This window comes from Ovis aries, chromosome 19 (genome assembly GCF_016772045.2).
Source record: "Ovis aries strain OAR_USU_Benz2616 breed Rambouillet chromosome 19, ARS-UI_Ramb_v3.0, whole genome shotgun sequence".
NCBI classification, from domain to species: domain Eukaryota; kingdom Metazoa; phylum Chordata; class Mammalia; order Artiodactyla; family Bovidae; genus Ovis; species Ovis aries.
In genome coordinates, this window is record NC_056072.1 from 44378845 (window position 1) to 44396928 (window position 18084).

At 44.0% G+C, this 18084-nt stretch overlaps 1 protein-coding gene across 6 annotated transcripts in view; it reads left to right on the forward strand.

The window, feature by feature from the left end:
• ARHGEF3 (Rho guanine nucleotide exchange factor 3) overlaps nt 1–18084 on the forward strand; it is a 313864-nt gene that overhangs the window by 273978 nt on the left and 21802 nt on the right. For all 6 annotated transcript variants that reach the window (XM_042236047.1, XM_012099859.4, XM_012099858.5 and 3 more), the window contains one exon: nt 15128–15298. In XM_042236047.1, the coding sequence (XP_042091981.1) occupies nt 15128–15298 (171 nt within the window). The remainder of the gene's footprint in view (nt 1–15127; nt 15299–18084) is intronic.

Below are 18084 nucleotides of genomic sequence, written 5' to 3' on the forward strand. Positions count from 1 at the left end.
GTCCCCACTTCTCCCAGCTATCCTCCCAACACCTGGCCTCTTCACTCAGTGTCATCAGCTTGCCTGGCCTGCAGGCTCCACATTTGTGCTCACGATTCTAGGGAGAGCGCTGTCTATGCCTCCTCACCACAGCCCAGCCCCGACATAAAGTGCCATCTTCCATTGTCTTTCCTTCAGCTCCCCAGGAAACCTTTAATTTTTTTCTCTTGTTTCTACTCTACACAGATCCCACACAGGGAACACTGCAGGAAATATTTAATCACCTTGCAAATTTGCCCTGACCTAGAGAACTGGGGCAAAGAGAAATCGAGCCATGTCTGAAATCCAACAGACTGAGGCCAGACTTGAGGGGCTGGATCTGACATGTGGATATTGGTTTCTAAAACCTCAAAGAATTATTTTGGCAAAATAATTTTTAACTTGTTTAAAATACCAGGATAAAGAGCTAATCCCAGGTTCTGTTTATTGGGCAGAAACAACCAGACAGAAACAGAATGATTATTCATAATGGTTATGTCCACAAACACAGAGAAAACTTGAACAATGTCTTTATGCTGTGAGTGTGTCTTTGGTGGGGGTCAATAAATGGAAATATGCCCCTGAGGTTGTATGCAGAGTTAGACAGCCTCGTTTGCAGGATGATCTGCAAAGCTTGGAGTATGTCATCTTGCCCCCACCTATCTCCCTGTAAGTCACCTTGGCACATGCAGTGCAAATTCTGCAGAATTACTTCCAGTCCTAGCATCCCAATAATTGCCTCCTGGCTTTATTGCTTCCTTCCCCACAGCTAGAGCGGGATAGGTGTTAATGTAGCCTGAGGAGCAGGGAGGGTGGGGGAGGGGGCCCTAAAGGGAGTACTCCGTGTGCCAAGTTCACCTTCTTCCTCATTTTGCCTCTGGTGGTCCTTATGCCCCTCTACAATGGGAGAAACAGAAAGAAAAGCCGCAGGGCAGCTCCAAGCCTCACGGCAGTCATTCATTCCTTACCCATATGTGTGTGTTCTTTTTCTCCAACTTTCCAAAACAGCACAGTGCTGGAATGGAGCAGCTTGCTTCTCTGTGGCAGTATCCTTGCCCCTGGCTCCTGGCCTTTAGAGATAGCTATTCGGCCTCTCAGGGTACATTCCTTTTATCGTAGGAGGAGAGATGACTTAGGCACAAACCCAGTGCTTTAATTGATAGTAGAACACTTAGACCCTGATGCTTGGAGGGATTGGGGGCAGAAGGAGAAGAGGGCAGCAGAGGATGAGATGGGTGGATGGCATCACCGACTCAATGGACAGGAGTTTGAACAAACTCCGGGAGATGGTGATAGACAGGGAATCCTGATGTGCTGCAGTCCATGGAGTTGAAAAGAGTCAGACGTGACTGAGTGACTGAACAAGAACAGAACTCTGAGCAGGCCTTCCTCTGGCTTCCCGGAAGGGTGTCAGGAGAGCTCGGGGCTGGCAGCCTCTTCCAAAAAGGTTAAGGGCCGTGTCGCAAATGTAAGTGGTCCTTGGAGCCACAGTTCAGGAGGACACTGCAGGACTTGTTCTCTGTGGCCTCCTCCCTACCCCCACCCCATGCCCCTGTGGACCCGGGTCTTGGGCCCCCGCACAAAGGCGGCATTTGTGGAGGTCAGAGAGGGAGCGCCGACTGCATGGCGCTACTGCTTCTGACCGGGGAGGTTAGCGCTGCTGCTCGGCTGGAGCAGATATCCAGATCCCTCTGTGCCTATAAATCCCCTCCCTGGGCTGCCCAGCTCTGGAAGGGGCTTGTGTGCTCTCACTCATGTGGAGTGAGGAAGGCGGAAGGCGAGCTGCCTTGGAGGCCGCCTCCCCCGTCACAGCTACGCGGCTGGGGGACTCATTTGGGCCGGGTCCAGGGCATGCTATGGGGTGCTGTGTTCCCTACACGGCAACTGAGCCCTCTGTTCTCTTTGAACTGTATTTCTTTTCCCTTATAAAAGTGTGTGTTCATTATGGAAAAATACAGAAAAGAGGAAAGAGAAAGATTCCACTCCCAAACAAGCCCTGTTAATATTTTATAATTTCCTTTCAGTGTTATTCTAGGTCTGTCTATGAAGCTTAAACACTCTGAGGCTAATCTGGGGTTACTCACAGTCTGCCAGCCTTATCTTTGTGTTATCTGTTTACCTTTGGATTTATTCCTCCCCCTTGCCACCCCCAGGGACTGTGGATGACCAGTTTCTCTTGCATCTCTATTGATCTTTGCTTCACATATTTCCAAGCTACACCGTTAGGTGTATAAAGGTTCCTCTTCATCTCCTGAAGGTTTTGTACCTTTTACTAAAGTTAAATATTTCTGTTTCTTTCTCTCAATGCTTTTTTATTGGATTTTCTTTTGTTTTTGTCTTTTCATGCATTTTACCTGCTGTTTCTTGTTCATCTCTTCTTTTCTTCCTCCCTTTGTCATTTAGCTAGATGAAAGTTTTATTGTGGCTTAAGGGAAATGTTATATCACAGTTAGAAAATATGATCTTAATTACTAAGTATATATTATTCCAACATGATGTGATTTATTTTATATAATCAGTCTCCTATTAATGGATATTTACATTGTAAATATTTTATATCATTAAGTACTTATGTTGAATTTTTTAATGACATTTCTCCTATTTTTTTAAAGTGCCTTCCATTTTGCTTTCTTTTCTGATTATATAACATCATAGTCAGAAAAGGGAATAAAAGTTCTTGTAACCCCATCTTCCCATTACCGAAAAACTTTTATTAATATTTTGGTATATACTTGTGTAGTCTTTTCTTTTACTGTTAATATATACTGCATTTATACTTTTTAAAAACAAAATTATAATCATACTATTTTTAACTTACTTTTGTCTTAACCATATAAAATAACTCATGGTATAAGGACCTTTTTTCTTGTCATTAAACATTTTTCATTAGCTCTAGTTTTAAGAGATAATGGGTTCATATAGTGTTTTGTCAAAAGGATGGATGTTTATTCAATCACCCTTCTGTTGTTGGACATTTCAGTAGTTTGCATTTTTCTGCCATTATAGGTAATCACAAATCTAAGCCATCTAATATCCCTGTTAAACCTCAGATTTTTTTTTTTTTAATTTTATGTAGGAGTGTAGTTGATTTACAGTTCCATGTTAGTTTCAGGTGTTCAGCTAAGTGATTCAGTCATACACATATATGCATTCTTTTTCAGATTCTTTTCCCATGTAGGTTATCACAGAATGTTGCGTAGAGTCTCCTGTGCTATGTGGTAGATCCTTGTTGATTATTTTATATGTAGTAGTGTGTATATGTTAATCCCTAACTCCTAATTTATCCCTGCCCCCTACCCCCACATTTCCCCTTTGTAACCATAAGTTTGTTTTTGAATTCTATAAGTCTGTTTCTGTTTTGTAAATAAGTTCATTTGTATCATGTTTTTTAAGATTCCGCATATAAGTGACATCATATGACATTTGTCTTTTTCTCTCTGACTTAAATGCATCCACGTTGTTGCAAATGGCGTTATTTTATTATGGTTGAGTAATATCCCATTGTATATATGCACCGCATCTTCTTTATTCATTCCTTTGTCGATGGACGTTTAGGTTGCTTCCATGTCTTAGCTATCGTAAATAGTGCTGCAGTGAACATTGGGGTGAATGAATCTTTTCGAATTCTTGTTTTCTCTGAGTTTGCCCAGGAGTGGGATTGCTGGATCATACAGTAGTTCCCTTTTTAGTTCCCACCGGAGAAGGTGATGGCACCCCACTCCAGTACTCTCTCCTGGAAAATCCCATGGATGGAGGAGCCTGGTAGGCTGCGGTCCATGCGGTCGCTAAGAGTCAGACATGACTGAGCGACTTCACTTTCACTTTTCACTATCATGCATTGGAGAAGGAAATGGCAACCCACTCCAGTGTTCTTGCCTGGAGAATCCCAGGGACAGGGGAGCCTGGTGGGCTGCCATCTATGGGGTCGCACAGAGTCGGACACGACTGAAGTGACTTAGCAGCAGCAGCAGCAGTGGTTTAAATGGGTTCCCTTTTCTCCACACTCTCTCCAGCATTTATTGTTTGCAGGCAATTTGATGATGGCCATTCTGACTAGTGAGAGGTGATTTGCATTTCTCTGATAATTAGTGACGCTGAGCATCAAGCCTCTACTTTTGATGTATACCTGTCTTGGGCAGAATTGCTTCTCCATGTTCTCACATACTAATTCTAAACTCATAGTCATATTTCTCTCTGTCTTTGAGCAAGGGTGCAGGGGCTCGTGTTGGGTCTGAAATGGCTCAGAGATGATGAGGGTAAAGGGGAGAAAGGACATTTGAGGTTTGAGGAAGAAGTGTGGGAAGAAAACCAGAAACCAAACCGCCTGTCTGGAAGGTAAGAATGTAGCTGAGGACTAACTTGTATTCCGTGTTAAAAGGAACTCCTGAGTTTCTGCTGTTCCTGGAATAATAGTTTGACTATTGTAACAGTTGACTACTGTAATTTAAAGCTTGTCATTTTAAATTTCGTCCTAACATCTTTCATTAGTTCAGTGTTTACAATCAGCCAAGTTCTGTGCAAGGTCCTTTATATTCATAGCCTCATTCTCAACTCTGCAGGGTAGGTTTCATCAGGACTTTATAGGGAAAAAACCTGAATGTGCCCAAAGTCATGCAGCCAGTCATGCTAGAGCTGGATTCTGTAAGGTTTGGCAATGCCTCTGCTGTGGTAGGCTTTTATAAAGTCAGTTTGATCCTAATAGCCCCTGCAGCTTGCCAGGATCTAAAAGTAATAGCCAGATTTTCAGTCTAGAGCATCCTACCTCACTGCTGTTCCTTATGCTTTGTTTGCTTATGTGGTAGTGAGAGTCATCATTCCATTTCAGCCTGTGGAATATTTTACCATTACCGTTATTGTGCAGAAGCCATCTTTTTATGGTGCCCAGTGAAGATGTTCAGGCTGCTTGCCCAAGGCTCTGAAAGACTTCCTAATTCCTGGCTGGCACTAAGCAAAGTGTACGATATTTTCTCCACACCTGAAACAAATATTTTCTTCAGCTGTCATTCACATCTACTCAGAATGTCTCCCAACTGAAAAAAGGTTTGTCCTCCTACTAGATCTTGCAGGTTTGACGTTTATCGATTGTGAATTGGTCTAGGGCCGTTTACCATGTTTTTAATGTGCATTAATCTGAACTGGACACCATACTGTGATTTTGTTGATAGCACCACTTCTGACTCAGTGTTCATGGTCTTGCACATTTCTCTGCTGATTGTGTTTTCCCTTCATTACTATCTCTTTATTATGGAAAATCTGGAAAATAAACGTAGCTGCTGCTGCTGCTAAGTCGCTTCAGTCGTGTCCGACTCTGTGCGACCCCATAGACGGCAGCCCACCAGGCTCCCCAGTCCCTGGGATTCTCCAGGCAAGAACACTGGAGTGGGTTGCCATTTCCTTCTCCAATGCATGAAAGTAAAAAGTGAAAGTGAAGTCGCTCAGTCATGTCTGACTCTTGGCGACCCCATGGACTGCAGCCCACCAGGCTCCTCCGTCTATGGGATTTTCCAGGAGAGAGTACTGGAGTGGGGTGCCATTGCCTTCTCCAGAAATAAACGTAGAGACGTGTGAAAATGAAAATAAAAATCCTCCATAGTCAGGGCTTCCCTGGTGGCTCAGTGGTTAAAAAAAAAAAAAAAATCCTCCTGCCAATGCAGGAGACACGGGTTCAGTCCCTGATCTGGAAGGATCCCATATGCCTCAGAGCAACTAAGCCTGGGAGCCACAGCTACTGAGCCCTAGAGCCCATGTGCCACAGCAAGAGAAGCCATCATGAGATGCCCTCACGTAGCGACTAGAGAGGAGCCCCCACTTGCCACAACTAGAGAAAAGCCCAAGCAGCAGACCCACCACAGCCAAAAATAAAAACAAATAAATAAAATAAAAATCACCCATAGTCCCACCATTCAGGGGTAACCCCTGTTATCATTTGCAATTTAAATAGGGGTCTTTCTTCTCTTCCTTAACTCTACTTGTGAGACTTTCCTATTTTCATTAAGCATATCTTAAAAAAGAATGTTTTTTCCAAGTTTTATTAGCATATAACTTGACATATGGCTGTACTGTGTAAGTTTAAAGTATACAGCATAATTTGATTTGTATGTATTGTGAAATGATTACCACAACAGGTTAACATTCATCATCTCATAGATACAAAGAAAATAAAACAGTATTCTCTCAGGAAGAATGCTTTACGGATTTGCATGTCATCCTTGTTCAGGCCCTTCTCTGCATGGCTCTGCCCTTAGGAAATGAGCTGCCAAAATGAGCACAGAAGAATGCTTTTAACAACCGTGCAATATTCCATTGGGTGATCACACTGTAATTTATTGAACTAATCCCTATTGTCAGGTATTTTAGGCTCTTTCCACATCTTTTGCTTTTATAGTGTTTTCTCCTCCTAAAAGTTACCTTAGTGGAGGTCCCATGTAGAGGTGTTTAGTCCAAGTAGTTTAGACAAGTGTCTGCTATTTGCTGATAAATGAAGTCATATAAACAAGTACTAATGGCAGCAGAGCAGTCAGTGGTGAAATAACAGTGATAGGTCATACCCTTTTCCTATGATCACCTACCAGGCACTTGGCCAAACCCTTGATATGCTTTATCTTATTAAATCCTCACTACTACTTTGTGAGGCATTTATTACTATGTCCCTTCCCTTCTACAGATAATCTGCCTCCAATGCAGGAGATGTGGTTCGATCCCTGGGTCAGGAGGATCCCCTGGAGAAGGAAATGGCAACCCACTCCAGTATTCTTGCCTAGGAAATCCCATGGATGGAGGAGTCTGGCAGGCTACAGTCCGTGGTGTTGCAAAAGAGTCAGACACAACTGAGTGACTAAAACAATTTACAGGTAAAGAAACTGAAATCCAAAGAGATTTCCAAGGTCCCTCAGCCACTGAAGTGACTTCACACCAGGTCTGTTTTACTCCACAGCCTGTGTTCTTAACCCGTGTTTTGGAGTTTCGTAGTTGAAAGGCTAGACTCAGTTCCCTTCCAGCATGTACCTATGCCAGTCACTTAATCCTCTGGTAGTTGGGTTTTTTATCTATCAAAACGGGGCAAAACATGAGAACCTGTCCAATGCCTCTGTCAGGATTAGTATGTGATGTAGCTCAGTTGTATCTGACTCTTTGCAACCCCATGGACTGTAGCCTACCAGGCTCCTCCATCCATGAGATTTTCTAGCCTAGAGTACTAGAGTGGGTTGCCATTTCCTTCTCCAGGGGATCTTCCTGACCCAGGGATCGAACCCAGGTCTCCTGCATTGTAAGCAGATGCTTTACCGTCTGAGCCACCAGGGAAATCCTGTCAGGATTAGAATCTGAGGCAAATGTGATAGAGGCTTCATAGCTGATAAATGTTATTTCTCAATTTAAATTAATTACTCTAATCAAATTTTGTGAAAGAGTCTCCTCCAGGACACTGAGAACCTTTCCCCATTCCCCCCACCACCACTGTACTTTCTGGTTTAATCCATTGTAGTAGCAGCACAGACGCATGCGTTCCTCTTACAGTCCCACCCTGACCTCCAGTCCATTTAACTGTAAGTCGTCTGCTGCAAAATAGCAATGGTCAGTGTAGAGGATTTCCCTGGCTCGAACTCTTTATTGGAGTGCGTTATCTTTGGCCATAGAGACCTTCTGTTTTGGGAAAAGGACAAGGGAGTGCCCCACTGAACAGGGAGCAAATCTGTTCCATCATGCCTATCATGCCGGGTCTACATTTCCTCTGACACATGTAAAGGCTTTTTCCCCACCTCCAGCATCTTTTCCATATACCCAGCCCAGGCATAAACGTGAGCACCCATTTCCTCAATCTGCAGTATCTGCGCCTGCTATGGCCATTGTTATTGTAGCTGCCAGTAGTTATGAGCTTTGGGTTTTTGACAGATTTGCTGGGCCGGTTTCCCTCATGGAAACTCTTGTTTGTTCTGGAACATTTTTTATTCCAGGCCCAGATTCCCCACAACGAGGGGTATCGCTGTGCATGTTTCTGTTTTGTATCCAGTCCCTCCCAGGGCTGAGTCCCTTACTTTGAAGTGAGCCTCTCCTGCTCACCCTGTACTCCTGGCATCTAGTGGTTAGAGGTGAGGATCATATTAAACATCCTGTGCTACCTAGGACAGCCCCTCACAACAAAGGCTGTTCTGGCCCAAGACGTTAGTGGTGGCAAGGTGGGGAGTCTCTGCCGCAGGCCGAGAAGTAGCCTGACCCTCATCTGTTTGGGCGCACACATCCCATGATGCTTAAATCTTACCCTAGAGGAAGCAAGGTAGGATATTGGTTAAAAATTGTAACGTGTTGGGGCAGCTGGACTCAAACAGACCAGATGTGGGTTGTCATCCTGAATTCACTGTTGACCTGGTTTAAATTCTGGAGCACCATTCATCAGCTACATGACCTTCAGCAAAGCATCACCCTCTCTGAGCCTCAAGTTCCCTCATCTAAAAACATGGGTAGGAATCCTCACCTTTTGGACAGAGGAGATTAAAGCCCCCCTCACAGGCAAGCAATGACATTCCCTCATTAAACAAACTTGTTGAGGACCACCATGTGCCAGCGCAGATGACTCCATCGGTGAATAGAACAGATGGAGATCCTTGGCCTTCAAGGAGCTTACCTTCTCCTGGGAGGAAACAGACATGTCAGAATTGAACTAGTAAGTGATATCCCAGAGCGCATGGTGACCCAAGAGCCAGAGCAGGGGGGTGGCCGGTGGTGGGGCACTAGAAGGCATGCGGCTGTTCTCCTCTCCCAAGGCAGCCTCCTCTTTGGGTTTTTCCTCCCAACAGCAGTCACCTTGTTCTCCCCTAGCTCCAGTTCTTTCATCTAATTGTGCTGAGCTGTGCTAGTGACTGGTGAGGGTGTGGTCAGCCCCACCCATGAGCATGGCTTGGGGCTGGTTGGCTGTGAGTTGCCTCCAGGGCCAGTCAGCCGCTGACCACACACCTGTCTGGCATTCTTTATTTCTTTCGGATTCTTCCTTTCAGCATCCTTCCCCCTTCGAAGTTGAGTTTGAAAAAGACAAAATGTTTGTTTTCGTCCATCCTAATTAAATTAGTGCACAATTGCGCTCATCTCACACACTGGCTAAGTAGCACTCAAAATTCTCCAATCGAGGCTTCAACAATATGTGGACCGAGAACTTCCAGATGTTCAAGCTGGATTTAGAAAGGACAGAATAACCATAGATCAAATTGGCAACATCTGTTGGATCATCAAAAAAGCAAGAGAGTTCCAGAGAAACATCGACTTCTACTCTATTGACTGTGCCAAAGCCTTTGACTGTGTGGATCACAACAAACTGTGGAAAATTCTTAAAAAGATACCAGACCACTTCACCTGCCTCATGAGAAATCTCTGTGCAGGTCAAGAAGCAACAGTTAGAACTGGACATGGAACCATGGAATTGGGGAAGGAGTACATCAAGGCTGTATATTGTCACCCTGTTTGGTTAACTTTGCAGAGTACATCATGTGAAATGCCAGACTGGATGAACCACAAACTGGAATTGAGATTACCGGGAGAAATATCAATAATCTTATATATATGCAGATGAACCACCCTTATGGCAGAAAGTGAAGAGGAACTGAAGAGCCTCTTGATGGAAGTGAAAGAGGAGAGTGAAAAAGTTGGCTTAAACGTCAACATTCAAAAACAAAGATCATGTCATCCGGTCCTATCACTTCATGGCAAATAGATGGGGAAACAATGCAAACAGTGAGAGACTTAATTTGGGGGGCTCCAAAATCACTGCAGATGGTGACTGCAGCTGTGAAATTAAAGGATGCTTGCTCCTTGTAAGAAAAGCTATGACCAAACTAGACAGCATATTAAAAAGCAGAGACATTACTTTGCCAACAAAGGTCCATCTAGTCAAGGCTACGGTTTTTCCAGCAGTCATGTATGGATGTGAGAGTTGGACCATAAAGAAAGCTGAGCACCAAAGAATTGATGCTTTTGAATTGTGTTGGAGAAGACTCTTGAGAATCCCTTGGACAGCAAGGAGATCAAACCAGTCAACCCTAAAGGAAATCAGTCCTGAATATTCATTGTAAGGCCTGATGCTGAAGCTGAAGCTCCAACACTGTGGCCACCTGATGCAAAGAACTTACTCGCTGGAAAAAATCCTAATACTGGGGAAGATTGAAGGCAGGAGGAACAGGGGATGACAGAGGATGATACGGTTGGATGGCATCACTGACTTGATGGACGGACATGAGTTTGAGCAAGCTCTGGGAGTTGGTGATGGACAGGGAAGCCTGGCATGCTGCAGTCCACGGGGTTGCAAAGAGTCAGGCACAACTGAACTGAACTGAATTAAAGGTGTCAATCAGAAGTTTGCTTAATCAAAGAGCCAGTCATTATTCCTAAAACTGAGCAAATGTATGCCTTCTTCTTAACTTGAACTCTGAGAAGACTGGTTCCCATATCACCAAAACCTCCTCATGAAGCATGATTTGCCTGTAAACAGCAGGTGCATGCAGAATAAGTCACTTCAGTCATGTCCAACTCTGCAGCACTATTAATAGTAGCCCAGCAGGCTCCTCTGTCCATGGGAGTCTCCAGGTAGGAATACTGGAGTGGGTTACCATTTCCTCCTCCAGGGGATCTTCCTGACTCAGGGATGGAACTCAAGTCCCTTATGTCTCCTGCATTGGCAGGCAGTTTCTTTACCACTAGCACCACCTGGGATGCCCAAACAGCAGGTACAACCCCTATAGTGGAAAGAGCTCAGGTTTTGGACTCCCGCAGATCTAGTATTGTATCCTGAACCAATACCTTAGCCTTCCTGAGCCTCAGTTTACTCATAAGTAAAATGGGAATAAACTCCCACCTTGCAGGGTGCTTGTGAGGATTGGAGAGAACTTATGAGAAGTGCTAAGCAGAGGCAGGTATATAATGGTCCCTCTGTGATCTATGGGCTTCCCTGATAGCTCAGTTAGTAAAGAATCCACCTGCAATGCAGGAGACCCCAGTTCGATTCCTGGGTCAGGAAGATCCCTTGGAGAAGGCATAGGCTACCCACTCCAGCATTCTTGGGCTTCCCTCGTGGCTCAGCTGGTAAAGAATCCACCTGCAATGCAGGAGACCTAGGTTCTATCCCTGGGTTGGGAAGATCCCCTGGAGAAGGGAAAGGTTACCTTCTCCAGTATTCTGGCCTGGAGAATTCCATGGACTGTATAGTCCATGGGGTCGCAAAGAGTTGGACATAACTGAGTGAATTTCACTTTCAGTTTTCTGTGATCTCTGTGGTGAACTTCATCCCTGCCCCTTCCACTTTAGCCCCCGAGCCTAGCAGTCGGGCAGTAAGGAAACACAACGCCAGGAATTCTTAGAGATAGGACTCACCTAGTATAGCTCACTTGTCTGTTTTTTCCCCAAAAACTGCAACAGTAGAAAATCTCCAACTCTGGGAAATTTTTCAATAAAAACATAAAAATATGTCCAATCCTATGTTCAGAACATGAAACTGAAATTAAGATGTATTTTTTCCCTGTCAGATCGATAATAATATCATGTTGATGAGTGTGTAGGAAAGGAACTATCATATGCCCTTCTGGGGAGTATCAAGTTGAACAGACTATTTGAAGGTCAGTTTGGCAGTACATATCAAACATTAAGAAGTGGCTACTTCCCAGACCAAGGAATTCTATTTAAGGAGTCTGCCTTACAGAAATACCAGCACAAATACCTAAAGGATGTTCACTGAGTCAGTTTTTATAATAGCCAGACACTGGAAACGATTTTAATGTCCATCAGTTGTAGGTTGATTAAATCCATGTGGTTCATCCAGATTATGGGACACTAACACTGTAGCCATTACAAAGAATGGGTGACTTAAGAGGTACAAACTATATAAAATAAATAAGCTACAGGGATATATTGTACAGCACAGGGAATATAGCCAATATTTTATAATAACTATAAATGAAATCTGATCTATAACATTTTGAATTACTATGTTGTATACCTGAAGCTAATACAATATTGTAAACCAACTGTACCTCAGTTTTTAAAAAAAAGATTGGGTGACTTCAGGGTGATGAAAATGTTTTCAAACTAGAGGTGGTGGTTGCATGCACTGTGAATGTACTAAAGTCCACTGAATTGTTCACTGTGAAAGTGGTTAATTTCATGTGATGTGCATTGTACCTCCATAAATCTTATTTTTGTTAAGAATGAGTCTTTTAACATGGAGAGACATGTTGGGTAAAAAGAGAAGATGTGTTTTCTGTGAATGTTAGCAAATGCATAGAAAAGGTTCAGAAAGATCTCAAACAAACCTACAGCAGTTACTTCTAGAAAGTGGACTTAGAAAAATGAGGGGATTTGTACTTAATTTTATGTACTTTTATATGAAAATTCAAAGTTAGCATACAATACTTTGAACCTGGTAGCGGAGAGGGGAAATTTGAAGTTGGTCAGGGACTGAAACCGTAACAAAGAAGGCAGTTGATGTTCTCAAGTGAAAGTGGAAAATGTCTTTCATTTTGAATCTTCCTTTTCGTGTTTTCCTCCCTTTCTGCTCTTCAGTTCCCACCCCAGCTGGCATCAGAACTGCAAACTGAGATGAGAGAGTCTCTTGATGACTCACTTTGCTTGTTTTGACCTTTCCGTGCCTGTAGCTAATTGATTTTTAGTGCTGGAGGGATCTGCGAGCATTAATCTGGTCACTGTTTATTATAAGGGCCTGTTTTCAAGAGATCCCAAGGATTTGCGAGGTACTGTTAGTGAACTGTATTTGGAGCAAGTGCTTTCTTGGCCAGCCCTGGGCTGGTCCGGTGATCGTGAGCTCATCCCTGAGCCCAGAAGCTCACAGACACTTGTGCCAGCCTGCAGAGCAGTGTTGCTGTTTGAAGCTTCCTGCTTCCAGGAAGTCGTGGTTGTACTCTGAAGCCCCTTGGCAGTCTCTTTTTAAATTTTTCATATTTACTCATTATTCTTGATTGATGAAAAATTGTAAACTAGGTAAAAAAATACCCATAATGTAATCAGACGAAAACAATAGCTTTTTGTGGCGTTCTTCTGTATCTTCGCTCATGTGCACTTTTTCATAAAGTGTTCATGTGCAGATTTGAATTCTGTTTTTATTTTGATTTACAAAGAAGGGATTTTTAGCTGTTAAACTATCTCAAAAAAAAAAAAAAAGCCACAGAACTATCTCAGAATTGTCTTAATAGCTAGATAACATTCTATCAAGCAGATGTGCGTATATGTGTGCAGGCTCTTTGTGACCCGAAGGACTATAGCCCGCCAGGCTCCTCTGTCCATGGGGATTCTCCAGGCAAGATTTCTGGAGTGGGTTGCCAAGCCCAGAGGATCTTCCAACCTAGGGATCATACCCAAGTCTTCTCCTGTGCCTCCTGCATTGACAGGCGGATTCTCTACCATAGTGCCACCTGAGAAGCAGATGAATTCTAATGTACTCAGCAATGTTATGGATAGTTCTTTTAAAATATACTTTCTTAAATTTTACCATTGAATCTCAAAATATTTGAAAGCTACCTTAGAAGGTCTCAGTGATGATGACTCATATTTCACATGCAAAATCAGTTCCTAATGACCATAAGTATCATGAAGTGTGATCATCACTCTACCAGAGATATGTCCAAATGGTTCTGGGAAAGGATGGGAGAACATTGGTACAGGCTCCCTAGAGGAGGTGTTTGCATTATACCTATCCCAAGGACAGTTAGGAGTTCACCAGCAAGGCAAGGAGAGAAAAGCATTCCAGAAAAAGAAGACTGCTTGAAGGAAGCACAGCTAGTGGGAGAGCATTCATTTAGGGCATATCCGGCAGATAACCGCGTAGAGCTGGAGAATGGGGGCTCGTGGTTGAATGCTAGGAGGTGATCCTAGATGTACAGACTGTGGGCAGATTACAGGAGGACTTGCCCAACTAAGGAGTTGGAACTTCACATTGAAGGCCATAGACATGTGGCCACAGCCATGGCAGGGAACTCTTGCTAAATAAGAATGTGACTTTTGAGCACAGCAACACCTCGTTGCTTTGGCAACATTTCCAATAAGTGTGTTGAAATCTTCTAGGATGAAGGCTGAAGATGATGCACTCAGCTTTCTTCTTGATCATTTGCATTTGTCAAGAGAAAGCACTGTGCTGGCATGTCTCAGCCACCCGGGAAGACTTTGGATGATTAGACCACCCCAAAGTCCACTAGAACCTCTTTGGAAAATAAGAAAAATAAGACGAGACTGGTGTCCTTTGCTGCCAGGATGGTAACTGACAGAACCACAGCTGAGGTGAATGTAAACTGAAAGGGGAGTGTATCAGCCCCTTAGTCTTTGCATGACTCTTCCTGGCTTCAATCACACTGAGATCCGGGGGCTCAGATGGTGTTGGTAGAGCTTGCTGTTCCCTTCCTCCCCACTGTGAACTCTCCTTCTTTTGTTCTGTGTGTCCCTTTATGCCCTCCTGTAGCATACACAATCTTCTGTGTGACCAGAGTGAGTTGCTGCAAGAAACTGCTGCTAACGTTATCTTTTGAGTTTATAGTCCTGAAGGAACGGTCGTCTGTTCTTTCTCCCATGGAGCACACAGCAAATTCCAGGGAATTAGGTCCCTTCTCTGAACCAGGCTGGTGGAGTACTCTGATTGATCAGATCTGGGGGAGTCTGCCCAAATGAAGTGACAGGGGTTACCCAAGGAGAGTGGGCTGTGTTCCCAGGAGAGTCTGCCTACTAGCCAGATGTTGGGTTGGTTTGTGTTTTGGAGAACATTCACTTCTGTTAACCTTTGTTCTTCTCGAGAGCGGAGGTGTCCACTGAAGAAAGAAGAGCCCATCCCTTGACTGAGAGCTGCCTATGTGCACGCATTTGCCCTGAAGTGCTCTTATGCTATGGTACACAGGGTTAGCCCAGTCTCGCAGAACGGATACTCCCAGCACGTCTCTGAAAGCGGCCCCTTGCCCAATTTTCCTTAGCACGTAGGCGAGAGACAATGCCTTACTTCCCGCGGGCCTCGTGGCATTTTCCTCTCCTCCTTGCACATGTCTGATTTATGTTCTGTCAGTGACAGGAAGCCACTCAAATGATCCACGCAGTCCTGCTGCTGTGCCTGTGACGGTTTGTTTTTCTCATTGTTCAGCGGTCCATCAGCTTCCGCAGTGAGAGCCGTCCCGACCTCCTGGGCCCCCGACCCTGGTCCAGGAATGCTGCCCCCTCGAGCACAAAGCGGAGAGACAGCAAGCTGTGGAGTGAGACCTTCGATGTGTGCGTCAATCAGATGCTCACGTCCAAGGAAATCAAACGGCAGGAGGTAGGCTGGGGCCCCTGGAGTTGGGGGTGTGTTTGGAACAAGGTGCACTATGGGTGAGAGCCAGGCCGCATCTATGCCCCTGTCTCCAAGTGAGTTCTTCACCGCATCCTTAGAAGGAGGGCGAATGGGGATGTCAGACCTTGTAAGGGACCGAGAAGCCAGTATCCAGCCGGTTTGGTATGGCCCTGACTTTAAAAAAAAACTGATGTGGGGACTTCCCTGGTTGTCCAGTGGCTAAGACTTGGTGCTCCTAGTGCAGAGGGCCCAGGTTCCATCCCTGGTCAGAGAACTAGATCCCACATGCCACAGCTAAAGATCCCACATGCTGCAACTAAGACTGAGAGCAGTCAAATAAATAAGTAAATATTAGAGAGGAGAAAAAAAAGAAAGTGATTGGAAAATCTGATTTTATAAAGAAGATGAATCAGAAAGTATCTGTTTAGGATCCTAGCGTTCCCAGAAATAATCACATTAATTATATCTTAATAGCACCTTCTGGAATATTTTTAAATATTCAGTTTCTGAAACTTTGATCCAGTTTTATGGAAGACTTCAGTATGGAATGCAGTTAATTTCATTCCCTATAAATTTTCTGCATCTGTAGCTCTAGATGGCTATGATAATATTACTTTATAGGGAACTTGTCATGTGCCAAGCTGTGCTAGACACTTCAAAGGTGTATCATCTAGAGAAATCCTTGGAATATCTTTTCCAGTAGAAAACCTGACATTGGCGGAAGGAGTATTTGAGAACTGTCTAGGTTTTTGACTTAGCAGTTCTTTTCTAGGACTTTATCTGCCAGGCATACTTGTACGTAGATGAAACAAAGTACGTGTAAGGTTATTCATCACAGAAACATTTAAAACAGTGCCAGAAAGAACCCGGACATCTATTATCAAGGCCTGGTTCCATAATGAATGCCCATACCTTTTGTAACTATAGAAACACAAGTGTTGGCTAAGTGGATAAAACAAGACACAAAGTAGGGTGTTATAGTATGGCACCATTTATGTAGAAGAAGGAAAAATGAGTGTGTGTGTATGTGTGTGTATCTGCATGAAAGTAAAAGGTGCTCAGTCATATCCAACTCTCTGCAACCCCATGGACTATACAGTCCATGGAATTTTCAAGGCCAGAATGCTGGAGTGGGTAGCCTTTCCCTTCTCCAGAGGATCTTTCCAACCCAGGATCAAACCCAGGTCTCTTGCATTGCAGGCGGGTTCTTTACCAGCTGAGCCACAAGGGAAGCCCAAGAATACTGGAGTGGGTAGCCTATCCTTTCTCCAGTGGATCTTCCCAACCCAAGTCAAACCGTGGTCTCCTGCATTGCAGGCGGATTCTTTACCAACTGAGCCATCAGGGAAGCCCTGTATTTGCTTATAGACGCATAAAATATTTCTGAAAAGATGTATAAGGAGCTGGTAACATTGTTGACTCCTGATAGGATAACTAGATGTCAAGAAGGAAGCGAGAGGGAAGTTTTCACCATGTGGCCATTCCTATGCTATGAATTTTGAACCATGTCGATGTATTATCTATTTTAAAAAATGAATAGGTAATTTAAACATAATATGTACACTAATAATATCATTTGCAGAAATATTAACAGTGGCAAAATTTTTAACAGTGGTTAACAAGATGATATTGTGGATGATTTAAATGTTACAAACTCTTTATATTTTTCTGTCTTTCCCCAAGTGTGAATAGTGTGCATGTATAACTTGGACTTTCTGATAGTAGGAAGGAAAGATGGGAGGATTGGCTCTGCAGGTGAGATTATTAAGGTACAGGGTTACCCACCTAGAAAGTTGCAGAGGTGGGATTTGAACCCAAGTCTGTCTTACTCCAAAGCCCATGGTCTTCATGCTTTCCACCCACACAGATGCCTGCCCACCGTGTACCCCACTACAGCTTCTGTGGTCCTCCTCTCCTGGGGACCACACTGAGCTCTGGTGAAACAGACATATAAGGAAATCTGAGGAAGGTCCAGTTTCCTCCTCCAGGGGATCTTCCCAACCCAGGGATCAAACCTGAGTCTCCTGCTTTGGCAGGCAGTTTCTATACCACTGAGCCACCTGGGAAGCTCCCAGGGTCCAAGTAAAAATAGTTAATTGTATTGTGCCTACCCACGTCCTAGACTTGATAATGCTCTATAGTTATATAAGGTGCCACCAATGCAGGAGGCTGAGTCATGGCTATACAGATCCTCTCTGTATTATTTTTGTAACTCCTCATGTGAGTCTATAATTATTTCAAAATAAAAGGTTAAACAAAATACAGAGTACCAGGAGGTCATGACGTGGAAACTTTACTGGACCTTGAGAGGGGTCACCGTGCACTGGCCTCCAGCACAGCGGCCAGCCTCCACCTGTGGCCAGGGAGCATGTTCATCACCCCACTGTGCACCAGGCCCAGGGGTGCAGGTGCTCTCCACGCCTGCTGCCTTCTTCCCTCTAATTCAAAACACATGCCGTAGCCCCTGACCCATCACCGCAAACATGCAGTCCTTTAATAACGTTAAGTTTGCCAACAGTTTAGACTCTTAGGTGAAAGTGAAAGACTGTTCTGTGCATCATAGCTCTTAGATTAAGATGGCTTAATACAGCCAAATTAGAGATGGTTCATTTTCACACAGCCGGCTCCTGTGCTTTTATTTATTGTACAGGGTGAAGGTGAGAAGTAATTTAGAATGAATTAACTTCACCAGACATTTAGAGTGATAAAATATTGGATTCTTCTTACAATGCAGCCATAACACAAGTGGCTGATAGGAATAACGCTCTCTG